The following is a 27,798-nucleotide window of genomic DNA, read 5'->3' on the forward strand; positions in this document are numbered from 1 at the left end:
AATATTTAATACATAATTTGATTATTTGTGCTTTTAAGTAATAGTTTGTAGAAAAGTCAGTCTTTACCTGTGGATGATTCCATGTCTGTGAAGATAGTCTAGAGCCAAAGCTACTTCAGAAATATATTTCACGGCCATCTCTTCATCAAAATAACCATATATATGTAGGAGAGACTTGACATCTCCACCAATAAGATATTCCATTACCTACCAAAAAGGAGTATAAATGTTACAAAATAAAAACAATATGATTACTTCAAAAACATTGAGTACTATAGTTATATTTTTTAGCATGGTTCTGTAACAGACACATTTTCTTGATCTCACTTGGTGCACATTAATACCAAGTTTGCTCATGTTGCCATATAGTTTTTTAAAATTGAATTTAAACTGTTTAATCTGAATAAAAATTCAGACTTACAGAGAAGGTATAAGAACAGTCCCATATACTCTTCATCTAGATTCACCCATTGTGAGCATTTTGCCCATTTGCTTTCTTCCTCTCCACACATATGAATATAAAATAAATGTTTGTTAATAACATAACTGTTACAGAATAAACAAAGGAACACAATTATTAACATAAAGATCTTAAACCCACGATTTTTATTGACTAAGCAGTTTAAAAAATGTGGCAACATTAAGAACTGATATTTATAGCTTTAAAGTTATTGCTAAATAACTGGAGAATTGGGGGCGCCTGGGTGGCTCAGTCGTTAAGCGTCTGCCTTCAGCTCAGGGCATGATCCTAGCTTTCTGGGATTGGGCCCCGCATCGGGCTCCCTGCTCAGTGGGAAGCCTGCTTCTCCCTCTCCCATTCCCCCTGCTTGTGTTCCCTCTCTCACTGCCTCTCTGTCAAATAAATAAAATCTTAAGAAAAAAAATAACTGGAGAATAAAGTTGAAGAGGTCATGACCTGTCACCACAAAATTCTTTGTCGTGTATCTCCTAACAAGGATATTCTTACATAACTACAGCATAATAAAATTCAAGGAACTTAACACTAATATAATGCTATTATCTAATTGATATAGTTCGTATTCAAATGTCTCTGAGCATCTAAATAAGTGTCCTTGATAAGACTCCCGCCCACCTCAAGCCAGGACCCCCACGGGATTTAGTTATCATGTCTCTTTATTCTCCTTTAATCTGGGACAGATTTTTGCCTTTTGAGGGGGGCAGTCTTTCCTGACATCCGATTATTTCCTCACTATTCAATTCAGGTTTGCATTTTTGGCATGAAATCTAAATAAGTAATGTTGACTCTTTCTTAGAGACACTCCCACCAGATGAGACACCTGTCAGGATGTTCCATTACAGGGGATGTTGACTTTGATCACTTAGCTAAGGTGGTGACTTCCAGATTTCTCCAATGAAGAAGTACTTTTTTTACCCCCTTGGTAATTAATAACTAATGGGGTAAATACTTTGAGAATATGTAAATAACCTAACAAATTTGCAAGAGCTGATCTTAGCATCATGTGACCACAGATGATTCTTGTCGGAATCCAATATGGCTATGTGGTTTCAAAGCTCTACTATTCCTTCTATGTGCACTAGTCATTATTCTAAAAATTTGTACAGTTTTAAGATATAAAATACTGCCTAGTAAGAACTTCATAAAACAAGTCCTTTCTTTCCTCTTAGGTCAGTAGTTTCCCCCTGGTATATAGAGGTTAGTCAATGTTTGTTGATGAGATCAATCATTAAAACATTTACTAAGCCCAAAATCTATGATACACACTGTGCTAGCACTGGGAATATAAAGCGTCTCTGTACTGAAAGAGTTCATAATTCGGTAGTAGGTAAATAAGTAAACAGATACTGTATTTGAGCTCATGAGAATATTTATTTTCTTATATCCGGATCAACAATAATTATTGATCCTTTTTATCTTTGTCAATCTGAGAAAAAATGGACTTGTTTAAATGTTTACTTACTTTTAGGGAGATTTAGAGTCTTTACACTATTTTTTAAAAAGATTTTATTATTAAGTAATCTCTACACCCAATGTGGGGCTCAAACCCACAACCCCAAGATCAAGAATCACATGTTCCACTGACTGAGACAGCCAGGTGCCCCTATTTTTGGTCTTTTATGTGTCTTCTGTGAATCACTTCTACTCTTTGCCCATTTTTCTACTGGGGCATTTAATTCTTTCTTACCGATGTAGAAAATCTGTTTACATAATAGTAAAATTAGCCTTTTGTGTATTTTCTGAACAATATTTTCTCCAAACTTGTTATTTGACTGTGTAAATGGTGTTTCGTGTCAAAATATGTTTTATTTTGTACCTAGTAAGACCTACACCAATTTATGATTATAAAAATATTCACATCAGTTTTCTTCTAATACTTTTTTTTTTTGAAAGATTTTATTTATTTGAGAGAGAGAGTGCATGCAGGAGTATGAGTGGGGGTGGGGTGGGGGTGGGCAGAGGGAAAGGGAGAAGCAGACTCCCCACTGAGCAAGAAGACTGATGGGGCTCAAACCCAGGACCCTGGGATCATGACCTGAGTTGAAGGCAGACGCTTAACGACTGAGCCACCCAGGCGCCCCACTATTTCAAGTTTCATAACTAAGCAGAAAATGATTTCAAGTGACTTCAAAACCAGAATTTTGATAGTATGTCCCAAAGACAAAAAGAACAGCGAAAAAAAAAAAGAATTCTAAATTGAATCTAGTTGTTTTAGTGTTAGTAAAACAATACTGATATTTTTATTTTGAAAATATTAGATATACATAATGTTATAAGTTAAAGCAAATGAGTAATTATGTTAATGCTGTTAGGAACCCAGATGGTTAGGGTAAAAGAATATATTTTTTCAAAATATTTTTATATGTTATATATTTTTCTTCAATTTTTTTAAAGAAGATGTTTATTTATTTATTTACTTTTAAGATTTTATTTATTTATTTGACACAGAGAGAGACAGCCAGCGAGACAGGGAACACAAGCAGGGGGAGTGGGAGAGGAAGAGGAGCCCGATGTGGGGCTCGATCCCAGGACCCTGGGATCACGCCCTGAGCCGAAGGCAGACACTTAATGACAGCTACCCAGGCGCCCCTATGAGTTATATATTTTTCAAAGATGCTGGATAAAATTCTATAATTTCCCAATGAATTGGAAATTTCAGCATGAACTTATGAAATATTTTTCTCTTTCTATAAAAATGTTATGGGGGTGCCTGGGTGGCTCAGTCAGTTAAGCAGCCAACTCGATCTCAGCTCAGGTCATGATCTCAGGAAGATCGAGTCCCGAGTTGGGCTCTGTGCTGGGCATGGAGCCTACTTAAGATTCTCTGTCTCCCTCTGCTCTGCCCCCCTCTAAAAAAAAAATGTTATAAAATACATAAGTTGCAGGGATGAAAAATACAGCACAGGAAATACAGTCGATGACATTGCAGTAACTTTGGTGACAGATGGCAGTTAGACTTACTGTGGGGATCATTTCATAATGTATAAAAATATGGAATCACTATGATTTACACCTGAAACTAATAGGATATTGTTTGTAATCCTTTAATTCTTCCTGGCGCTCTCCAATGCCTTTACTACATACTGTTTCATATACAGTGTGTGATTAAATAGTCCCCCACCTTCTTTGGGAATGGAGTATATCAATGTTTCCTTCTTTTTCCGTGAAGAGCCAGATAGTAAATATTTTAGGCTTTGCAAGCCGTATGGTCTGTGTGGCAACTGTCTCACTCTTCTGTTTTTAACACAAGAACAGCCATAGATAATAAGTAAACAAAAGGATGCGGTTGTGTTCCAATAAAATTTATTAGTCACTGAAATTCAAATTTCATGTAATTTTCACATATCACAAAATATTCTTCCTTTGATTTTTTTCAACATTTTAAAAATGCCAAAACTATTCTCAGCTCACAGGCTGTGTAGAAACAGTGGGACGGATTTGGCTCGCCGCAGGATTAAAAGATGGAAAGTCAATTATTCTTATAGTATTTGGTTTTCACCTTACTGCTACTCTGTATTTTTTTCAACTCTCCCAGACGGTGAAACAGCCTATAAAGTGGACCCACGTCTCTGGCTTTCTTAGAACCTAGGGGGTGTCCTGAGGGGTTCTGAGGGTGAATTCCCTCAATACAAACTTGTATCTTTGCTCCAAAATCCTTCCCCACAGCATTACCAGGTCTTGTCTCTCACAGAGAAGGTCATTACAACCAAGTATTGCAATTCATGGTAGGGTATTCGTCAGAGTGTTGTTTAGAATAGCAAAAAACCCCCAAACCAACTCATTAATAGGGCATTTGTTATAACAATCACAGAATTCCTAAATAAATCCACGTAATTCTGTGTAGCCATTAGAAAGGATTAGGTCACCAGTAAGTGGAAAAAAATATGTAGAACAGTAAGTATAACATGATCACATTTCATGTACTTAAATTGTGTAAAAAACTTTTATTGATCCTGAATTAGTCTTACTGCAAAAAAGGTGTTCACCACCATCCTAGAAAAACTTTTCATTCTCCAAAGTTTCCTGGCCTTCCCATTAAATCTTTGAAACCACATTTAATGTCAGTCTAAATATACTCACAGATTTACCGGAAGACTAGAAATGGATTTAACCATCAGGTACCAAAAGAGTTTTAGAGTTGACACTATTTTTATAATCTATCCTGAATTTTCAGGTGTACAGCTTGAAGCTGGATATCATGTTCTGTTTAGTTTCAAGCTTTTGATGTAGCAAAAAGCTGAAGTGCCGCACAATTATGTTCCATAGACTTACAAGAGAGGTTTAGCATATTGAGGATAAAGGGATCACACTCCTGAAGGCAAATCAAATTATGAGAGGAATGAGCATTTTGTTGGTAAACTATAAATTCAGGGTCTAAAATCTATATCCTAAGACCCATTCATTCATGAAAGCCATTTGTCCATACTGAACAGAAGCTACTGGAGACACCAAACATTTAATCCACAGACCATCTCAGGAATCAGAATCTCTAGAATTTGTAGTCAAAATGTCCTCACCAATTCCCGCTCCCTCAAATTCTTCATTAGAAATGAAAAGCAAGCAACTCTCGAAGTCCACATGCCCCAAACTCACCACTCCGCAGTATCTTTCCTTACTATACACCAAACTTTATATAGTATTCCTAGTTATGTCCTTTACTTACCAAATATTTTTAGCACTATGTGCCAGATACTGTTCTACATGCTTTGTATTAACCTATTAAAATTTCATAACAACCTCTGAGGTAGTACTATTATTATCTCCATTTTGCAGATGAGGAGACTGAGGTGGGATAGTTAATTTTATGTATCAATTTGGCTAATTCATAGTACTCAGAGATTTGGTGAGACATGAACCTAAATGTTGCTGTGAAGTTGTGTTTTAGATGAAATTAACATTTAGGTAGACTTTGAGTAAAAGCTGAGGACCCTCCGTAATCTGGGTGGGCCCCATCCAGTCAGTTGAAGGTATTACAAGAAAAAGATCAAGATGTTGTCCTCCATGCCCCCCACCCCCACCCCAACCCAAGAAAGAATTCCGCTTCTACACTGCTTTTGGACCTGAGTTACAACATCAATTCTTCCCTGGGTCTACAGTCTGCTGGCTTACTTTGCAAGATTTCAGACTTGCCAAGCCTGACAATCACATAGAGCAATTCCTTAAATTCCCACCCTCTACACACACACACACACACACACACACACACACACACACTCTCAGTTCTTTCTCTCTGGAGAACCCTGGCCCATACAACAGTTTCGGGAACTTGGCCAAAGTCATAAAGTTAGTAAGTGCAAAACTTGTAATTCAAACCCAGGTACTCTAAACCCAGAGACTGTTTTTTTTTTTTTTTTAAAGATTTTATTTATTTATTCAACAGAGATAGAGACAGCCAGCGAGAGAGGGAACACAAGCAGGGGAGTGGGAGAGGAAGAAGCAGGCTCATAGCGGAGGAGCCCGATGTGGGGCTCAAACCCAGAACGCTGGGATCACGCCCTGAGCCGAAGGCAGACGCTTAACCGCTGTGCCACCCAGGCGCCCCTGGTTTTTTTTTTTAACATATATTTTTTAAAGATTGTTTATTCATTTATTAAAAAAAAGATTTGATTTATTTATTTGACAGACAGAAAGAGGGAGAGAGAGAGCACAAGCAGGGGGAGCAGCAGGCAGAGTGAATGGGAGAAGCAGGCTCTCTGCTGAGCAGAGAGCCCAGTACAGGGCTTGAACCCAGCACTGGGATCATGACCTGAGCTGAAGGCAGATGCTTAACCAACTGAGCCACCGAGGCGCCCCTTAAAAATTCATTTTTAAGTAATCTCTACACCCAATGTGGGCCTTGAATTTGCAACCCTGAGATCAAGAGTTGCATGCTGTACCAGCTGAGAAAGCCAAGTGCCACACACCCCCACCCAACCTCGATTGTATTCTTGAGTCACTGAATTCAGTGATTGCTAAACGAAAAAAAAAAAGTAAGATTATTTACTTACCAAGTAGACATTGTTTGCTGATTGTAGTGAATAGTACAAATGGACAATGAAAGGACTTTTGCTTAGTGCTAGTGCATCTCTCTCAGCTTGTACCTGATGTGCCATATTTTTGTTGATCATATCTGCTTTTCTGACAACCTATGACAACATAACAATACACTCATTTTATTTTTTTATTACAAAGTGTTCTCAGGTTTCAGAGTTGCCTTTGTGAAAACAACCAGAGAGAGAAAACAGATGTCATTGTCATTGCCCTCAGGAAACTGTCAGAAAAACAGCTAATATGGTAAAACAAAACTAAACTTTCTTCAAGAGAACTGCTTATTTTGGCTTCAAGTGGCAAAAGTATCACATACCTTTTGAGAAGGAGAAAGAAGTAAACAAATGCTTCCCTAGTGCCCTACATACTAGCAGAAAAAAAATTCCATTCTACTATTCTTATAACAAATTCAAAGGTAATACTGTTCCTAATAAGCCCCCAGATAATCAGGAACCTAGGCACAGATAATTAGCAGCTAATAAATTTTCTTTTACTTCTGATTGTTTATGAATGGGAATTGAATTAGAAGGAGGAAGAATACAGGAAGTTTGCCTAGAAAAAAAAATCATAATAGTTAAAACTACTGAAAGTTAACAGTCTCAAATGCTGTCTTATAGAAAATAACAAATTATTCTTTGCGAGTTTAAGGTAATTGGTATAGAAGCAAAACTGTAATATAATCTGTATTAAAATTGGAGCACTAAACTGAACAGTAACATTGAAATCAATTGTCAGGATGATTAAAAGTCATATTTCTTCCAGAGACTCATTAGAGTATTTAATAAAATCATTAATACACTATAAATTCCAGTCTTATATGCTTTCCATAACAAAACTGAGGGAAATTGACAAAGCCAGTATGTAACATGATTTCACCTATCATTCCACTAGATTGGAAGCTCTGTGAAGGCATGTTTGTCTTGTTCACCAATGGATCCTAGACCCTCCACACAAAGGGGATACTCAACAAACATTCATTGAAAAAACGAATTGGTGTTTTTATTTCAACAACTGATAATGACTGATTAGGAAGTATAGTAGAAGGAAAAGAAAATCATTGGTGGAACATATGAAGCAGGAAGAATTAATTTCAATGGGTGGGTCTGAAAGGTCAGGGAAGGTCTGAAAAGGATCGAAAATGAGCCTTAATACATAAATAACACAGGTGGAGAAGAGCAGAGAAGGGTGGGAGACAGGCTCTTAAGGAGGAACCAGCATAAACGTAAACTCAGAGGCAAGAAAATACACAGCATTCAGGGACTAGCCAATTGTCTGGGGTGGCTAGAACATAGGATTTGTGGAAGTTACAGTGGAAGTTTAAGGCCAAAACTTGGAGTATGATTTTTTTTTCTTTCTTTCTTTTTTTTTTTTTAAGATTTTAATTATTTATTTGAGAAAGAGGGAGCACAAATGGGGTGAGGGGAAGAGGGAGAAGCAGACTCCCCACCCAGCAGGGAGCCCGATGTGGGGCTCCATCCTGGGACTCTGGGATCAAGACCTGAGCCGAAGGCAGCGGCTCAACTGACTGAGCCACCTAGGCGTCCTATGATTGCTTTTCTAAGGAGTTTGGACTTTAGCTTGCAAGCCACAGCCTAAGGAGTGGATGAAAAAATTAGCGATTCTAGTTAGGGGCTTATCCCAATAGACTAGGTATGTCAATTAAGGTCTGGTGAATCTCAAAAACACTGTCCGGTAAAAAAAACACAAAAAACAAAACCCAAATACAAAAGTATATATTGTATGATTCCATTTACATGCAATGTAGAGAAAAGGCAAACCTATAGAAAGTAGATTGCTGGTATCCTGAGGCTAGGGGTGTTAAGAGGGAGGTACTACAGACAGGCAGGAGATCTTTTTAGGGTGATGGATATGTTCTAAAATTGGATTGTGGTGATAGTTACCCAATCTTTAATTTACCAAAAATTGACTTGTACTTTTAAAAAGGAAGGGAGGGAGGGAGGAAGAAAAAAACAAAAGAAAGAAAAAATGAAGTCCTGTATCTGGGTAGTCTTGGGAATGGAATGGAAGGGATAAGAAGGAATATGAGACGGAATTGACAGGACCAGTTGAGACATTGGTTATACAGATGAAGTAGAAGAAAGTTAAAATGACTCAAGTTTCTAGCCTGAATGACAGCGATGAAGGTTATTTCATTAAACGGAGAGAGCGAATACAAAAGATTCAGTGTTGAAGCAGTTAGTTGGAGGGGACTGCTCAAAGTTAGGGAAGTATAATTTCAAGATATCTGGTGGATATTTACATAGCAATGTCCAACAGGAAGTTGAAACTGCATCAGCACTCTGACTGCTGGTTTCTTTCCTTTATCATGTTCACTCAGTGCTGAAATAAGAGTAATAGGAAACTATGGGAGTGGGTGAGGACCAAGAGTGGCCAAAGAGCTTCAAATACATTGAAAGCTCTTTGAGTGCTTTTGTAATAATATATACTGCTGCAAGGATAAAGGGATGACACGTTCTAATATATTTCAGTTTAGTCTTTGTTTCAAATTTAATGTTTCCAACTTAATCCCGGTAAAGGTCAAGGTGGGAAAAAGGATTTAGAAATCTTGGCGTCTCCCAAGCATTGGCTGTGTGAAAAGAAGGGCGGGGCAGAGGCGAGACACCCAGCCTGCCGGCGCTCAAGTCACCCCAAGTAAGAAGGCATGTCACAGAACTATAGAGGCACTTATGGCCCTGGGGCCTGCCCAATTCGGGGGCAGGAAAGAGGGCCGAAGGTCCGGACTCTTTCCCTTTCTTTACTCCCCGACTTCTTACCTTCACAGCATACAACTTGCCGCCTTTCTGCCCGAGATACACCTTTCCAAAGGCGCCACGGCTAATGGGCTTCACTATGGTGAATTCCTCAATGGAGGGAGGTCTTGGCACCGGGATCCTATTCACGCACTCCCCTGTCACCGTGTCTGCTTCACTCTCCTTCTCACTCCCCGCAGTGGGTTCCATCGTAAGGCAGCCCGGAAGAAAACCTGCAGCATCAGCTAAGGCCCCTTTCCGAGCCACAACTCCCGCCAACTGGGTTCAAAGTAAGACCCCGCCCACGCAGTGCGTCGTTAGTGACGTCACCGCGTTGCCGCGGTCGCCGCGCGGAGCCCAGAACACCCCCGCCCCTGTCACTTCCTGTTCGTAGGCGCGTAGGTACCTAATGGCTGTGAGGGTGGGGATTTTGGGAAATTCTCCAACCAACCACAGACTCCTCGAAGGCGGACCGCAGCCCAATTATTTCATTTGTAATAATGGGAGAGGCACAGAGTCTTTGGCCTACAAGAGGAAGGGGCTACTCAGACTTGAGTCTCAATCGCAGAATTGAGGTTTCTCCTGAGAAATTGAGGTTGATGGGATCCTGCTTTCATCTCACTTTTGTTTTGTTTGTTTTTTACTCTTTCGCGATCTCGCACCCTCGCAAGAAATGTAAGCCAGTTCGGTCTGGCTAATGGAAATCAGAGAATGTGGAGAAACGATGAGTAGGAAGCCCGTGGCTGGCCCTGTCAGCTGACTTATAAACAGGATGTAACTTGCCTGACTGAAGCGGATTAGGACCAACAGGAAGAATTTTCGATTTATGGTGGGGAAGATAAAGAGCACCAAATTGTAGCGAATGAGTTTATCGTACCTCAAGGCCCAGTCGGAAAAGGAGAATGTAATGGAAGATTTAATAAGTTAGATGTGCAAAAATTTAACAGGGTCGATGCCGTTCCTCCTTAAGAAAAAAATACGGCCAGAGTTTGGGGATCCCGCACTTGCATTATTCAACATGAACATCAACTAGTTTGGGGGCCAGGGGACCTCAGCTGCTGTAGTAGATACGTCAGTCCCGGAAAAGGGGAAGCGCGGACGTATGCCCCCGGGTGGTGTTGCCCACCTGCTCCGGAAGTAGTGTTGCGTTGGAGCCTTGCCTTCCGGGGCAGATTATCTGTCGTTGCCGCAGCTGTAAGAAGGGGAAGCCATTTTCTGTTTCTAAGAAGAGTAGGGGCTAGGGGAGAGGGGAAAAGAAAAGGAGAGAAGGGCTCAGCACCTCCCTTCCGAGCCGTGGACAGAGGGGCACTTTCGGCAGGCGGGCGAGGTCGCTGAGGGCCCGGAAGAGATGTTTTCGCTGTCGAGTACGGTGCAGCCCCAGGTGAGTCTGGCATCCGGTCCTTTTATTCGCCCCTCCTGTCCGTGGCTGTTTGCTGTTTGCGTTTCGTAGAAACTATTTCTTGTTTGGGATCCTAGGAGGGAAGCGGTCAACCCCAAGTGAGTCGTAGGGTTGAGAAGGGATCAGCGGCTACGCTGAGAGTAAAAGGCGGACGATGTAGCAGAGATCGATATGATGGAGTCTTGGTTTATCGAGTTCATAGCCTGGAATTTTTACTAGAGAATCCATTAGGCATTGGTCAGTGCGGGACATTCTGGGGTGGGGGGTGCGGAGTGGGGATGGAAACGCCTTTGCCTTAGATGTAAAGGGAGCAAGAAACGTTTTCTTTCCATCTTACCTCCTCTCCAGAGATTTAGTATAACAACCCGGATACCCAGTTCTTTCTTTCCTTTTTAAATGGAATTTAACTCAAACATGTTGTAATAATGTGATTACCACGAATGCTTGCTTGCTTGCTTGCTTGCTTTCTTTCTTTTTTCGGCCAGAAAAGACTAATAAATAAACATTTTTAAGTTATTGACTGCTTGCGTTACTATTTTTATTTAGTCTCTTTCCCATTTTTTCATAAAGCAAAAGATAGGGTAGAAAAAAATCGTTCCGGGGTTTTAATTATCTTCTTTCAGGAGTAGTCACTTGTGACAATGTTTTGTCCTTGGTTCATTTAAAAATCTTTTCGGATGGCAATATTTTGATAGATTTTTTTTTAGAGTTCTCAATTTTGCAAATAAACAGTTTTTGAACACATTCAGATTTCAAAATAATTTTTAATACTTTTTAGTTTCAGCATATAATTACGTTCCTTTGTGTGACCCCAGTCTCTTGGTTTTTTGTTTTGTTTTGTTTTTTTGCTAGTGCTGGCTGGATAATCGGAAATGAAGTATTATTTATTGGGCATCAGTAATGTACCTGCCAGGTGGACAAAACTAATGTGGAATCTTAGCCAGGTGAAGAGTGAATGGAAGTGGGCAGGTATCCCAGGTATATGCAAGGATATCTGGAGTCCTGAGATAAGGGAGAGCTTAGCTGATTGGAGGAACAAAAATAATGCCAGTGTGGCTAGAATGTAGTGATTACAGGGGTGATGACAGAAATGAGGTTGGGGAGAAGCTTTGAGGCAGATCATACAGGAAGTTATAATAAGGGTTTTTTTTTTTTTTTAAGATTTTATTTATTTATTTGATGGGGGACGGACAGAGGGAGAGGAGAAGCATACTCCCCACTGAGCAGGGATCCTGAAGCAGGGCTCCATCCCAAGACCCTGGGATCAAGACCTGAGTGGGAAGTATCTGACTGAGTCACCCAGGCCCCCCTAATAAGGGACTTTAGATTTCATTTTAAGTGTATTGGGAACCATTGGATGTTTTTAAGCACAGAATGCCATGATCAGATTTACATTTTCAGTAGATCACTCTGGCTTCTGTGGAGAATGTAGAAGGGCAAGAGTGGAAGTGTTTTCAGTTAAGGATGTTATTGCAGTAATCCAGAAGGGGGATAATGTACCACTAAAGTGGAGGCAATGGTTATGGAAAGAAGAGGATAAGTTAGGTTTTGTTTTGTACAAAGAGTAGAATTTAATGAGGGATTGGATATGAAGGATGATGGAAAGAAGTGTTTCTGGTTTGATCAGCCTGTTGCAGGAAAATGTTATTTACCAGTATGATAGTATCCGTGTAACTAAAGTCAAGGGGTTTGCCACTTGAGATTCATCAAATTGAACAGAACCCAAGGAAAGTGTTGAAAACAGAACTTTATTACTTGTTAGAAGTAAGGAGTCAGCTCTCAAAGCACTGTCTCTCTGTGGGATTAGTATAGGGAAGCTTTTACTCAGTGATTAGGGGATGGGGCAGGGAGTTCATATAAGCACTTCAGTACAGTTACTCATGCCCGGCATGTCAACACGCTAGTGCCTACATTGTATGTGAAGAAAAATGGTGGAAAACTCTGCCTCTAGGATATCTTGGTATTATAATGAGCTAAATGTAACTTTAGGACAACTCAGAGGTGCTTCTGTGCAGTTCTCAGGTCCCATCCAGTTCATACTGGCTCATATAAGGGGCTGTCAGGGAAGACACCTAGCAGGGGGCTCCCAGGTGAAACATCATGTCTCCTTGGCTGGAACTGTTGGTTGTACAAACCAAAACATACTCCTTCCCTGCTTTTGTGCCTTTCCTTCCTTCTGCTGAGAGCTCTTCGCCCTCTTACTTGAGTAACTTCCTATTGCATCCTAGCTTACATCTGGAGGAGTCCTACCAGTTGTTTGAAAAAGAAGTCTGACTTGGCCTGTTGAAAACAGTATTAAACATTTTAAAATTGAAGTTCAAGAAGTATAAATCAAGAGGACTCAATTTTAGGAGAATTTATCATCAGCTGGATGGAGAGTTAGTGGTACATGATGTTGGTAGAGATGGTGAAGGTGTTTTGTGTACTATAGGCAGGCTTAACTGGACTCATATAGGATACTTACGCATTTTATGCTGTGAAAGGTGGTAAACATTTGTAATTCCCGGTTGGTTGATCGATTGAATATGCCTGAATTTAAACTGTGAAGTTAGGAAAGATATAAAAGGTGAACTTTTTCATTGAGAAGAGATCAAACCATCTTTTAGTAACTTAAAACCTTTTTTGAATGAGAAGAGCTATAGCTAATTGAAATAAAGCTTTTCAAAGAAATAGGCGGGAAACACGTATCTTAAAATAATTTGATGCCTGTAGTTTTAAAAGAACTTATTCTTTCTCACCCTAAAAATAATATATGCTCATTGCCAAAAATGCCGAAAAGAAAAATACAGATAAGAAAATAAAAATCCTCCATAATCTCATTGTGCAGACATCATATTTTAGAATATATTCCTTCATACTTTTTACCTCTGTACGTATGTGTATGCATACTTTTTAAAAAAAGATACAGTTTTACATATAACAATTTTTAAATTTTACAACATATCATAAATTTATTTCTGTATCAGTAACTATGGGATGAAAAGTCTAACTGGAATCTGGAATCAGATTATCTTGGTTAGAATCTTTGTTCATACACTTAACTTGCTGAGTGTGACTTTGCACATGCCACTGAACTTGTCTAAATTCTTGCTGTCTTCATCAATTAAATATGAATAATAATGTTTATGCTTGTACTAAGGATTAAATGAGATAATATAAGTAAAGCACATAGTACAAAACCTGGCAGACAAGCATGCCTTGAAGATATTGTGGATTTGGTTCAAGACTACCACAGTAAAGCAAGTATTACAATAACAGGAGACAAATGAGTTTTTGGATTTCCCAGTGCATGTAAAAGTTATGTTTGCACTATACTATGATCTATTAGGTGTCTAAAAACAATGTTATACTTTAATTAAAAAATACTTTATTGTTTAAAAATGCTGACCATCATCTGTGCTTTTTTTTTTTTTTAAGATGTATTTTTTGTTAGCACACATGCACTCGAGCTGGGGGAGGGGGCAGAAGGAGAGGGAGAGAATCTTAAGCAGAATCCCTGCTGAGTGCGGAGCCCCACACGAGGCTCCCATCTCCCGACCCTGAGATCATGACCTGAGCCGAAATCAGGAGTTACACACTTAACCTACTGAGCCACCCAGGCTCCCCCATCATCTGTGCTTTCAACAAGTCATAATCTTTTTTGCTGGTGGAGGGTCTTGCCTCACAATTGATGGCTGATGACTGATCAGGGTAGTGGCTGCTGAAGGTTGGGCGTGTCTGTGGCGATTTCTTAAAATAAGACAACGGTAAGTTTGCAATATTGATGGACTGTTCCTTTCATGAATGATTTCTCTGTAAGATGTGATGCTATTTGATAGCATTTGACCCTCAGTAGAACTTCTTTCATTATTGGACTGAATCCTCTCAAACCCTGCTGCTTCTTGATCAACTAAGTTTATGTAATATTCTAAATTCATTGTTGTCATTTCAACAATCTTCACTGCATCTTCTCCAGGAGTAGATTCCATCTCAAGAAACCACTTTATTGGGGCACATGGGTAGCTCAGTTGGTTAAGCGTCCTGGGATGGAGCCCCAAATTGGGCTTCCTGCTCAGCGGGGAGTCTTCTTCTCCCTCTGCTCCCGGCTTGTGCGTGCCCTCTCTCTCTCTTTCTTGCTGACACACACACACACACTCTCTCTCTCAAATAAATAAAATCTTAAAATAAAAACAAAAAACCACTTTGCTCATCCGTAAGAAGCAACTCATCCATGTTAGTTTGATCGTGAGATTGCAGCACTTCACTCACATCTTCAGGGTCCACTTCTAGTTCTCTTCCTATTTCCACCACGTTTACAGTTACTTCCTCCACTGAAGTCTTAACCCCATCAAAGTCAACCATGAGGTTTGGAATCTTTTTTTTTCCAAACCCCAGTTCATGTTGATATTTTGACCTCTTCTTATGAAGATGTTCTTAATGCCATCTGAAATGGTGAATCCTTCCAGAATGTTTTCAGTTTACTTTGCCCCGATCCATAAGAGGAATCACGCTCTATGGCAGCTGTAGCCTTTACAAAATGTATTTCTTAAATAATAAGACTTGAGAGTCAAAATTGCTTCTGAGCCATGGGCTGAAGAATGGATGTTGTGTTAGCAGATGTGAAAGCAACATTAATCTAGTTGTACACATCCAACAGAGCTCTTGGGTAACCAAGTACATTGTCAGTGAGCAGTAATATATTGAAAGGAATCATTTTTTTTATGAGCAGTAGGTCTCTTAACAGGAGCTTAGAGTATTCAGTAAATCATATTGTAAAGAGATGACCTGTCAACTAGGCTTTGTTTTTCCATTTATAGAGCAGAGGCAGCATAGATTTAACATTATTCTTAAGGGCCTAGGATTTTCAGAATAGTAAATAAGCTTCAAATTGGCTTCAACTTAAAGTCAGCTATATTAGTCCCTAACAAGAGAGTCAGCCTGTCCTTCAAAGCTTTGAAGCCAGGCATTGACTTCTCCTCTCTAGTTATGAAAGTTCTAGATGGCATCTTAGAATAGAAGACTGTTTCTTGTACATTGAAATCTGTTTAGTGTAATTATTCATTAGTTATCTGTGTCATCTAGATCTTCTGGATAATTTGCTGCAGCTTCTGTATCAGTATTTGCTGCTTCACTTGGCTCTTTTGTATTACAGAGACCAACCTCTGTTATCTTCAGTCTTTTCTTTTGCAGCTGCTTCACCTCTCTCAGCCTTCATAGAATTCAGTACAGTTAGGGCCTTGCTCTGAATTAGGCTTTGGCTTAAGGGAATGTTGTGGTTGGTTTGATCTTCTATCGAGACCACTAAAACTTTCAGCAAGAAGACCCCTTTGCATTTTTGTCATTTGTGTGTTCACCAGAATAGCACTTTTAATTTCTTTCAAGAACTTTTTTTTTTTGCATTTACAACTTGGCAAAGTACAAGAGGCCTAGCTTTTAGGCTATTTTGGCTTTTGACATGCTTTCCTTATCAGGCTTAATTATGTCTGGATTTTGATTGAAAGTGAGAGATGTGTGACTCTTCCTTTCACTTGAACACTTAGATGCCATTGTAGGGTTATTAATTGCCCTGATTTCGATATTGTGTCTCAGGGAATGGGGAAGCCCAAGGAGAGGGAGAGGGATGGGAAGGGCCCGTTGGTGGAGCAGTCAGAACACACACAAAGGTTATTGAGCTCAGTGCCTTCTATGGGTGTGGTTCATGGCATCCCAAAACATTTACAGTATTTATGTCAAAGATCACTAATCATAGGTAACCATAACAGATATAATAATATTGAAAAAGTTTGAAATATTGTGAGAATTACCAAAATGTGACAAAGAGACATAAAGTGAGCAATTGCTATTGCAAGAATGGTGCCAAAAGACTTGCTTGATACAGTGTTACCACAAACCTTCAGTTTATAAACAACGCAGTATTTGTGAAGTGCAGTAAAGTGAAGCACAATGAAATGAGGTTTGCCTGTATGGTAAGAATCCATTTAATTTATTCATTTACTCAAATATTTATTTGGTATCTACTGTGTGTGCATTACTGTTGCAGTGGGATACAGTATGAATAAGATAGAGAAAAATAAAATCTAAAGTATGTAAGTTTGTGAGTATTGTGTAAAAACATTTTGTTACTGAAAACTGGATTTGTCTCTTGGTGACAAACCAAAAGACAGCCAAGCCAAAGAATGGGAAAAGGAAAGGTCTTACTTGCAGCAAGTAAAGGAGAACACCAGGCATCTTTCCCAAAGTGGTGTTTTCCTGAATAACAAAATTGGGAAAGTTTTATGCTAAGCGCTCATACATATTCATGATGAGGCTTGTGCAATGGGGAATACATCATGGAATTGGGGCAAAAGTTATCTTAAAGTGACTGAGTCCAGGTCAGAGTCACAAGGGCCAGCAAGGGATGGTACCATCAGTTTTCTGGTTCCAGTTGGTTCAATATCTGAGTGTTTAAAGGGATTTAGATCCTGCAGAGATAAGAAGGTCAATCTTCACTTTTGAACTCTGGGAGTTTTACCACTGATTTATTGTCCCTGATATGATTAGAGTCCTGGCCTGATAGTAGCTGTCCTTATACCCTTCACAAGATGGCTAGGGGGCCTTATGTCAAGAAAGCTATGTCTGTCTTTTTCCAGCGACACCTAACTCTTTTTGTTAACAATTTTACACTGAGTAATTACATAAATAAAATAAAATAGAGAAAAAAAATCCCTTGTTACATTGAGCTTACATTTTAGTGGGAGACTGGTATGTAATAAAAAGTAAATATTTGGTCTTTGTTCCCATTTCTTGGCATGAAACTCCTAAAACCCTTGGCATTTCCTATGTGTTAGGAGTGTCTTATTCTTAAGGCACCCCTTTGGATCACACCTGGATTTATGCTTATGAGGTGACTTAGGACACCCTTTCGACAGCCTCAGGGCTGGGCTGGTCATCTGAAAGACCTCGTGATAAAGTGGTGGGAAGTCTCAGCGCTAACCCCCTGGCTTTTGGGAGGGGAGGGCTGGCCTGGGGATTGATCTCTGTAGAAGATCTTCAATAGTGAGATTCAGGGCAAAGATGCACTGTGCAGAAGGGTGGTACACTCCACATCTTGTGCTTTTAGACCCTTCTTGCTGTACCTGTTCATCTGGCTTTCCTTTCTCTTCCCTTCTCCTCCTCTCCCCTCCCCTCCCCTCCCCTCCCCTCCGCTCCCCTCCCCTCCCCTCTCCCCCTCCCCTCCTCTCTTCTCCCCTCCCCTCCTCTCCCCTCCCCTCCCCTCCCCTTCCTTCCTTTCTTTTCCTTCCTTCCTTCCTCCTTCCCTCCCTCCTTCCCTTCTTCTTCTTCTTCTCTCCCCTCCCTCCTTTCCTTCCTTCTTTCCTCCCTCCCTCCCCCTCTTCCTTCCTTCCTTCCTTCCTTCCTTCCTTCCTTCCTTCCTTCCTAATGGACCAGTAAATGTAAAGTATATTCCTTAGTTCTATAAGCTTTTCTAGCAAATTATCAAAGCTGGGTAGGAGGATGAGGGAAACCCTGATTTATAGCTGGTAGATCAGAAGTATGAATGGCTTAGGACTTGTGACTGGTATCTGAAATGGGAACAGACTGGGACTGAGCCTTTAACCTGTGAGTTCTGCACTAACACTGGGTCATTAGTTTCAGAATTGGATTGTTGGACAAATAGCTGGTGTCAGAATTGGTTGAGAGAGAGAAAAAAGAGAAACAATTTACAGATAAAATAAGTAGGTTATGTATAAAGTGTGTTAGATACTGAAAGTGTCAAGAAGAGAAAATGGAGCAGTGAAAAGGGATAAGGAATATTTTTTAGGGGAGGGTTGTTGAAATTTTAGATAGGTTGGCTAGGGAAAAGACTCAAGAAAAGATAACATTTTAGTTAAGAACTGAAGGAAGTCGGAGAGCAAGCTAGACAAAAGGGAATAAAACAATGCAAAGTTCTTGAGGTGAGGGCTTGCTAGGTGTTTTCCAGGAACAGCAAGGAGGCCAGTCTGGCTTGAGCAGAGAGGATGAAGGAGAACTAGTGGTGGATAAATTTGGCGAGGGCTTTCTGTGTTACAGTGCTTGGGACTTCTGCTTTTATTGTGAGTGAGAATAGAAGCCATTAGAGGGTTTTGAGCAGAGGAGTGATGAGATCTGACTTTGTTTTTAATAGAGCAGGATCAGGGAGAGTAGTTAGGAGGGCTATTGCGAAAATCTACGTATAGGTGATGGTGACTTAGGATAGGATGAGAATAGGATGGTGTAGTGAGGAAGTTGAGAAGAATAAAATTCTGGATATATGCTTACTTTTTTTTTAATGTCTGAAATACTTCATTTTGGGTGGTATCATTTATTTAGCCCATTCCCTTAATGATGGACACTTCTACTTTTCCACTGCTTTTTAAATGTTTTGATGAAAATTGTTATCTATGCATATACAAGCACTTTTCAGATTGTTTTCTTAGAATAAACTACTAGAAATTAGATTGATGGGGAATAAAATACATATTTTTAATACTTTTGATTCATATAGCCAGATATTGTCCTGGAAGAATTTACCTGTTTTTTCCTACCAGCAATAAATCTGAGTATTTACATTTTTGTAATATATAGTTCTGATATACAGTGTGTTTAACTTTTTACAAATCCCAGATCCTGATAATAAAAAGATTTTTTTGTTTTAATTTTAAAAAGCACACTACTTAATTTCAACTTTTATCTTCTTTTAAAAGGTTACAGTTCCTCTGAGTCACCTCATCAATGCCTTCCATTCACCAAAAAACACATCTTTTTCTGTCGGTGCGTCAGCTTCTCAAAACCACCATGGAGATGTAGTTCCTGAGCATGAGGCTCCTGGCAATGAGGTAAAATAGTTTTTACCCTGATTGTGTGAGAAACAGCGTTTTTGACTTAGTATGTTGTGAACATGTCTGAAATATCTTTCTATTGTTAGGCACTTGTAACAAGGTGATTTCTGTCTTCAGCTTATCTCCTTTATGATTAAAGATGTCTTAATTCTGGCTTTATTGTACATATAGAAAAGTTATTTTGTCTTATTCTTTAACATTTATTAAAAATTTCACGTGGCGGTGGTGCCTGGCAGGCTCAGTTGGTAGAGCAGGTGACTCTTAATCCTCAGGGTTGTGAGTTTGAGCCCCATGTTGGGCATGGAGCCTACTTAAAAAAATGTCATGTGGAAGTGTATTTGGTAATCACTTCCTAGATTACTAGTTGTGTGATACCATTTAGATATTTTGTATTGCTCCAGCAGTAGCAGTGAACCCACAATTAACTGACCATAGTTGTCTCCCAAGTCTCAAGGAAGGTAGAATAGTAAGAAATTACCATCTACTGCCTTATAGGAGTGTTCAGTGTAACCGAATAGTTAGAATATAGGTACCTGAAAGTGAAATATATACGCTAGGAAACTACTTTCAGTGTTCAGAGGATTATAAAATCAGTGTTTCCTAGGATACAGGGAATTTGCAGCCTAGGGACCTTTGTGTTTACAAGGTTTATTAGTAAGATAGCTGCATGTAGCTCAGAATACATGTTTCATAGAAAACATTATAATTTGTAGTTAAATTTCCTAAAACCTCTTTACTCCATAAGTAACTTACGTTCTTAGTCCTGATATCAGGGGCTATGGCAAAGAACAGTAGAGGAGGAGTTGAAAAAGTATTCACTTCTTGGGAGGGTTGGAGCCAGTCTTGGGATAAAATTTTAATTAGATGAAAAGTTTGTCTTCAGCATCTTCAGGCTTTCTTTTTATAACATTTACCCAATTTCTGTTGCTTCTTTCTATAGGCAATCCATTCTTTCTACTGTGGTGATAACCCTCTCCCAAGTTATAGTCCAAGAGAGCCTGCCTGATGAAAATACATGTGTCAAAATTGCTACGTATAACAATATTGAGTTCATTTTAGAAATTTTGGAAAATATAGGTGGAAGAAATAAAATTCTCCTGTGATCCTGTTCCTCAGAGATAATGCTGTTAACATTTTGTATTTATATGTCAATTCTCTTTTTCTCTTATACTTCTTTTTTTTAAGTAGGCTCCACGTGGAGCCCAGTGTGGGGCTTGAACTCAACGACCATGAGATTGAGACCCGAGGCAAGATCATGAGTTATATGCTTAACCAACTGAGCCACCCTGGAGCTCCTGTACTTTTTAATTTTATAATTGGATCATTCTGTGTATGCTGATTTAGATTCTGCTTTGTTCATTTAATAGTCTTTATGGACTTGTTATGCCATGTATTTTATTTATATATGTGTGTGTGTGTGTATTACAAATTTTATTTATTTATGAGAGAGAGAGAGAGAGCCTGTGTGTGCACAAGCAGGGGGAGAGGGAGAGGGAGAGGCAGCCTCCCCACTGAGCAGGGAGCCCGATGCAGGGCTTGATCCCAGGACCCTGGATCATGGCCTGAGCCAAAGGCAGACGCTTAACTGACTGGACTGCCCAGGCGCCACCATTTTCTATATTTTTAATGACTTAAAAGTGTTCATTGTATGGTATCCCATTGTTGGATATTGTTCCTAATTTTTTCTTGCTATAAACAACATCACTTTTACTGTCTGTGTTGCTAAAGACTATTTCGTTAAGTGAAATTGCTAGGTCAGGGGCTTGAAAAGTAGCAAAACTCTAGAAGCCAATATTGAGCTTATGAATAATGGTCTCAGATACAGAATCGATGTTCTTAACTTTTGATACACCCTCATTAGTCCTGTTTGTTTTTAGTGAGTGTTCTTTATTGCTTTACAGAATTTTTTCTTTCTCCTTAAGCATCCTACCTCATCTCTACTCTCACCTCCTTTCCTATGCGGTGGCTTTGCTTTTATCAAGTCTTGCTCATCCAAACATCACTCTACAATGCAAATTTAACCTTCCTTCAGCTTTCTTCAAAAGCTTATTTTCCTTTTGTTTTCAGACTTCTTGAAATAGTAGTCTAACTCGTAACTGTACTTGCTAAACTTTTTTTTCACACTACATCTCATCATAGTTTGGTTCTTACTCTGTACCATTTTACAGACTTATTTTACTAAAGTCATTGATTTCCTTTGTGCTAAATATAGGCCTTTTTATTTATTTTATTTTATTTTTTAAAATTTTATTTATTTATGTGACAGAGAGACAGCCAGCGAGAGAGGGAACACAGCAGGGGAGTGAGAGAGGAAGAAGCAGGCTCCCAGCAGAGGAGCCTGACGTGGGGTGGGGCTCGATCCCAGAACGCCAGGATCACGCCCTGAGCCAAAGGCAGACGCTTAACCACTGCGCTACCCAGGCGCCCCTAAATATAGGCCTTTTTAAAAAGCCACATCTCTTTCAACTTTTCCTCAGCATCTGGTCTTGCTGAACATTTACTATTTTCAAAATACTCCCTTGAATTGAGTGATGTTACACATTGATGATTTTTTTTCTCTTTCTGTTTTGCTGGCTTGTTTTTTGTTGCCAGCCCTTAAATATTTGGTGTGCTGTGCATTTATCCTTGATACAATTTTTGTTATGCACTTTCTCCCAGGTCATGTTACCCATTTTCATATCTTTACCTAATGTGTGTGTGTGTGTGTGTGTGTATGCTGATAACTCCCAGATATCTATTTCCAACCCTAAATTCACTTTAAATCTTTGAAGTCATTTATTTAGTGCCTTGTTAAAATACCCCGCTGGAGAGAATTTCAGGGACCTTAAGTTAAGAGTCCAAACTTGGCTATTCTCTCATTCCAGTGTATTTGAACTTATAGTGGATTTAGCTCCTCTTTATCAGTCTGGCTCCAACCAGAAGAGAGAAACCTTATAGTTATTTGAACAGTGAAAGTTTAATGCTAAAAATTAGGTAATTTTTTTGTTTTAATATTTTTAAAACCCTATTTTTTTAGGGGATTGGAATAACTAGGGATTGGCTAGTAATAAATAAACTCTAAAATACACAGTACTGGTACATTTAAGGGTAGCTAATACTGTTAGGACTGAGATGGAGCCTGGCAGGAAGAATTCTTCACCTGCGAGCTGAGGTCCTGACCTTATTGGAAGAGGGTATGGCCTTGGCTCACTGAATGGCTGAGAAGTCACTGGTGTCATGCTAGCTGCACTTGATGGAAATCTGCCATCCAGGGTAGCAGGGAAAGCTGTTCATGGGAATGTCTCTTCCTGGAAAAGCTGCTACTGCTAGCTACTGTTTACTATAGGAGCCAAGTTTTCAAGAAGCTACGCAAGTGGCAGCCAGATGCTAGAGAAACCATGGGTGCTACAGATAGGAGCCTGCTGAATGAGCACACCAGAACCAGGAACAAAAACACTTTCCTCTTACAGTGTCTCCGGTGCTCTTTACTGACAAAGCTTAACATTGTCCCAGCTGGCAAAGAAAAAAATATTTAAAGAGCCCAGATCATTGTTTATGGAGCCAACCAAAAGGATGAAGAGGAGCTAGGAGACAATAAATTGATAACTAGAATGTCCATCCAGAACTTCCTCTCAGCTGAGCAGGGAGCCCGATGCCAGTCTAGATCCCAGGACGCTGGGATCATGACCTGAGCTGAAGGCAGACGCTTAATGACTGAGCCACCCAGGCACCCCACCAATTTAGTTTTTAAATATTAGAAAGAAAGGAGGAATCAATACCTTTGTTAGATTTTTAAAATCCATAATTTTTCAACTAATAAGGACTCTTTTAAGTTAAATATCTTGATAATAATGCTGACTTGGTTGACTCAATCTTTTACAGCCTGTACTTAATTTAAGAGACCTTGGATTATCCGAATTAAAAATTGGACAGATTGATCAACTGGTAGACAGTCTGCTTCCTGGATTTTGTAAAGGCAAGAGCGTTTCTTCCCATTGGCATACATCTCATGTCTCTGCACAGTCCTTCTTTGAAAATAAATATGGTAAGTTGGTATATTATTTGTTCCAATTTAAGTAAGCTGTTGTAGTTACTAATAATTTAACAGATAGCATTTATTAACATTTACTGTGTATCAGGTTCTTTCCTGAGTTCCGTTCCATTCCTTCCTTCCTTTCCTTTTTCCTTTTCCTTTTTTCTTTCCTCTTTCCTTTCCCCTTTCCTTTCCTTTCCTTGATAACTTTTCATATTGGAATAATTTTAGATTTACAGAAAAGTTGCAGAGATAGTACTGAGTTCCTATTTATCCTTCACCTGGTTTCCTCTAATGGTAACTGCCTGCTTAACCATGGTGCATTTGTCAAAACTAAGAAATTAATATTGGTACAATACGTTTAACTAAACAGTCTAGACTGTGTTTAAGACTTTACCAAATGAAATGTAATCTTCCTGAATTACTGGTTTTTCCACTAGGGTTCTTTATTTGTCCTAGGATCTACTATAGCATACTACATAGATTGTGAAATAGCGGAGTATTGTTTTAATTTTAGGTGACAAACATTTATTGGATTCCAAGAACCATACTAGTTCTGAGAATATATTGAAGAAATAGTCCTTTTTTTTTTTTTTAAAGAATGTATATTTTCTTATTTAAGTCTTGTAACAATCTGGTGTTATAATAAGTGGGTAGTTTGTAGAAGGGGTTTCAGCTTCATGAGTTTCTTTTTGGATGATACTTAAACAATGAATGTTAGAACTTACCAAAATACTTGTTTTTTTATTGATGTTTAAAAATCAGTACAAGCTATAACAGCCCAGGAGCAAAAGTGCAAGTTTAAATAGTTTTGTAATAAAGGTTTGATTTAAAGCTGTACTTTGTGCAAACTTAATTCATTTACTAATCATTCTATTGCCTTTATTTCATATATGGGTTGTAGGATAAGTAAAGAATTCAACGGTGAGAAAAATGAAGTTTTTGAGCTTGGGGGCTTAGACTAAAAATCTGCTTCTATTGTTTCTTAATGCTGTGCTACCTCCTTCCTGAGAGAAGTCCTGAGGCTGAGTGGTTAAGGGTGAGAAGTAGACTAGGATCAAACTCAGTCCTGCCGCTGAGTGGCTGTGGCATTTACTTTATTCCTCTAAACTGCTGTTTTCTCATATGAAGCATGAGGAAATACTCCTTCTTTCACTTTGCAGGATCAAATGAAATAATATAAATAGTTTATTAGCCTATACTATGCTACTTGGCTCATAGTAAGTGTTCAGTAGTGTAAAATTTTTGTTACTGTCCTTGTTGTGTAGTAGTAGTAGTAGTATTACTATTGCTCTTCTTGTCTGCATATTTACATTTCTTTTTAAGGTTCCTTATGAGCTCTTTTCTTGGCTTAGGCAGGTAGAAGTATTAGAAAGGGGTTTGTTGATTCTTAGGAAAATCCCTGAATTCTGACTGGGATATTGGGATGATTAGAACCAGTTTCTGTTGCTCCTCTTTACTTTTTCTAGGATCATGGAGGTAAAGTAGGATGGGGCCCATTAGTCAACAATGGGAATTCAAAGGATCACCAAAGTTGATGGCTTCCAGCTACGGAAGGAACTGTCTTCAAACCCAGTGACCAGAAGCTTTGAGAGGGAAAGAACTGTGCTTCTGGTTTACAGTGTTAAATCACATTATTTATTAGAGTTTTTGAAATTGTCCCTAGGAAGTATCAATTCTTTATCTCTTTGTGCTCTTGACTAAAAGTAACGTTAGGTAAACATATGTATCTTTTACCGTTTGGTTTGAATTTAATTTCATTGGCAGCTATAGTCATATATCAGATAAAAAAGATAATCTGATGGGTAACTGATAGTAAAGTGATGAAGAACTGTGATTAGCAGTGTTTTTAAAAACTCCTAAAAGCAGAGCCATATGAACAAATAAAAGGCTAAACTCATACTTTCAGTTTTTTTAATAGTTGGTAAAATTATTATATTTTGTGACTTTTCTAGCTTGGTAAGTAGAAAATTTACTTTTTTCAATTTTCCTCCAGGTTACTTAGATATGTTTAGTACTTTACGTTCCTCTTGCTTGTACAGACAACATTCAAGAACTCTTAAAAGTATTTGTTCAGATCTTCAGTGCTGGCCAGGTATGAAACAACAACTGTATTTATTTTGAAAAAAATAATAGATTTATTTAACAGATTCAGATTTATCTTTCTTAATCATATTAATATTTATAAATAGTCATTTGTAGCTCATGGTAGAACTGATAGAGTATTTGGAGTCAGTTTGGGTATGTCTGTGATTTTTAATTTGGAAAATATATAATAGCTGAATTTTGAATGTGAGTGATAAGTGCTACATGCCACAGTAAATCAAACATTAGGGAGCTTATCTGTACCTTCAACATAATTAAGCATGTTTGTTCACTTCCCCATATTTCTAAAATTTCATTTTCAAAATTGTTCCAATCAATTGCAATGACAGAAAAAAATTTAAAATGCAGAAAAAGTCAGGGCAGCAGCAGAGGGGTTTCATCAGTGGACCAGAAATTTGAGGACTTTCCGTAAGGTAAGAAATACATGACATCACATTGATAGCAAAACCAACTATGCATGCTTTTATATTTATTTAATACAAGACACTAGTGATAGCTGTTAGGTAACAGTGATAATTATAAATGAAAAAGACATGTTACCTACCTTCGTGGAACTCAGAGTGAAACGAAAGAAGTGTGTGCTGTTATTTCCAGTAGAAGTTAGGAAAAAAACCCATTTCCAAGTCAATAATACTGGGCTCTGGGATGATTCATGAACAGTTGAACTGAAAGGTTGTTAAAAGTGGGCCAGTCCCAGAACAGATAGGGCTTGGAACTTTTACGCTACAATTGGCAAAAGACACCTTGGTAATAAAGGGTGTGTGTAGAGAAGTCTGTCTCTGAAGATTGTGTGTGAGCATTGAGGCCAAGGAGAGAAATAATGGATTCGAGTCGTACACTAAATGTACCCTGCTCACTCATTAATAAGTCCATGTTTTGTAGTATAAATGCAGTTACCACTTTGGTAGTTTAGAGGAAACCTATCTACAATCAGTACGGATTACTGTATTCTCTTTACAATTACAACTGGATCAGCAAGAATCTCCACATGTTGAGGAAAACTTGTAGCAGGAAAGAGAGGTGCCAAGTAGGGCACAGAGACCAGTAATGCTCTGAAGATATGGTTAATGCAGAAGACAGAAGAATTCTTTAAGAAGGATGATATATTTTTAAATATTCATGGAAGACTTATAAAAATTGAGCATGTCTTAGAGTATAAAGAATATCTTAATTTTTGGAAAGTTATAACCTAGGGGTCAGGTTCTCTGATCATATAATTTGAAATCAAATAACAGAAAGAATAACTTAAAAAATTCCTAACTATGGAAATTTAAAGATACTTTTCTAAATGTCTTATGACTGAGGGAAAGAGAAACTGAAATTACAGACAATTAGTAATGAACCACAGTGAAAATCAACATCAAAATCTTTATGTTGAGGGCCAGCTGATGCTGAGGGCATTGTATAACTTATTAGGAAATAAGAAAGATGGAAAATAAATTGATTCAACATTCATTTTGAGAATTCTTTAAATGAATGTGAGAAATTAATATGTTTAAAACATCAAATGAATACAATACCAAGAAAGAGTTTTACTTAATTAAATGAAGAACAGATTTAATTTGAGAAAACAAGAAAATAGAGCAGTCTGATTAAAAACATTGAGAAACTGTTAAAAGTAAAAAGTGGTAACAGCCACAGATAAAGAAGATTTAAAACTTTTAAGAGTGTGTATAAATAAAAATGTGTTGAAATAATTATCCAGGTTATAAATTAACAACATTGACTCAAGAAAAGAGATAAATAATAACTATAAAATTTGAAAGATAATATTTTTCAAATATAATCCCATTGCCCCAGAGGCACTTAGGTTCAGATGGTTTTATGGTTTGTGTTCTGTTTTCCAGGACCAAAGTAAAGAAAAAGGTAGAATAGGCTTTCCTGTTTATTCCACGAGATTACTGTTACTAAAATGTTAGGATAAAAAGGAATATATTCGCAATTTCACCTAATAATTTAAATACAGAAATCCTCAATAAAACCTGAAAAAGCAAATACAGAAATGTGCTTAAAAATATGATTAAGGAATACAAGAGTGATTTAATATTAGGAAGTATGTTAATTTACGTTACTAGATTAGAAAAGAACAATATTTCAGTGTATGAAAAAGGCATGTGAAAGATTTTAATTTCCTACAAAGTTGTAGAAAACTAGAATAGGAAGTTTTAAAATTTATAAAGGAAATCTATTAGGATCTTAATATAGGAAACAAG

General features: G+C 38.3%; 2 protein-coding genes across 3 annotated transcripts in view; one reads left to right on the forward strand and one right to left on the reverse strand.

Annotated features, from left to right (window-relative positions):
- MASTL (microtubule associated serine/threonine kinase like) overlaps positions 1 to 9,539 on the reverse strand; it is a 33,221-nt gene extending 23,682 nt beyond the window's left edge. For both annotated transcript variants that reach the window (XM_057304713.1, XM_057304712.1), the window contains exons 1-3: positions 9,280 to 9,539; positions 6,466 to 6,603; positions 68 to 207 (exon numbers count right to left, since the gene is read on the reverse strand). In XM_057304713.1, coding sequence (XP_057160696.1) covers positions 68 to 207; positions 6,466 to 6,603; positions 9,280 to 9,465 — 464 coding nt within the window. In that variant the 5' untranslated portion in view covers positions 9,466 to 9,539. The remainder of the gene's footprint in view (positions 1 to 67; positions 208 to 6,465; positions 6,604 to 9,279) is intronic.
- Positions 9,540 to 9,574: 35 nt separating this feature from the next.
- The window catches only part of YME1L1 (YME1 like 1 ATPase), a 44,628-nt gene continuing 26,404 nt past the window's right edge, over positions 9,575 to 27,798 (forward strand). The window contains exons 1-4 of the mRNA XM_026490263.4: positions 9,575 to 10,636; positions 19,333 to 19,464; positions 23,329 to 23,491; positions 25,476 to 25,574. Of these exons, the coding sequence (XP_026346048.1) occupies positions 10,604 to 10,636; positions 19,333 to 19,464; positions 23,329 to 23,491; positions 25,476 to 25,574 (427 nt within the window). The 5' untranslated portion in view covers positions 9,575 to 10,603. The remainder of the gene's footprint in view (positions 10,637 to 19,332; positions 19,465 to 23,328; positions 23,492 to 25,475; positions 25,575 to 27,798) is intronic.

The sequence above is a fragment of the Ursus arctos genome, unplaced genomic scaffold (assembly GCF_023065955.2).
Source record: "Ursus arctos isolate Adak ecotype North America unplaced genomic scaffold, UrsArc2.0 scaffold_30, whole genome shotgun sequence".
Classification (NCBI taxonomy): domain Eukaryota; kingdom Metazoa; phylum Chordata; class Mammalia; order Carnivora; family Ursidae; genus Ursus; species Ursus arctos.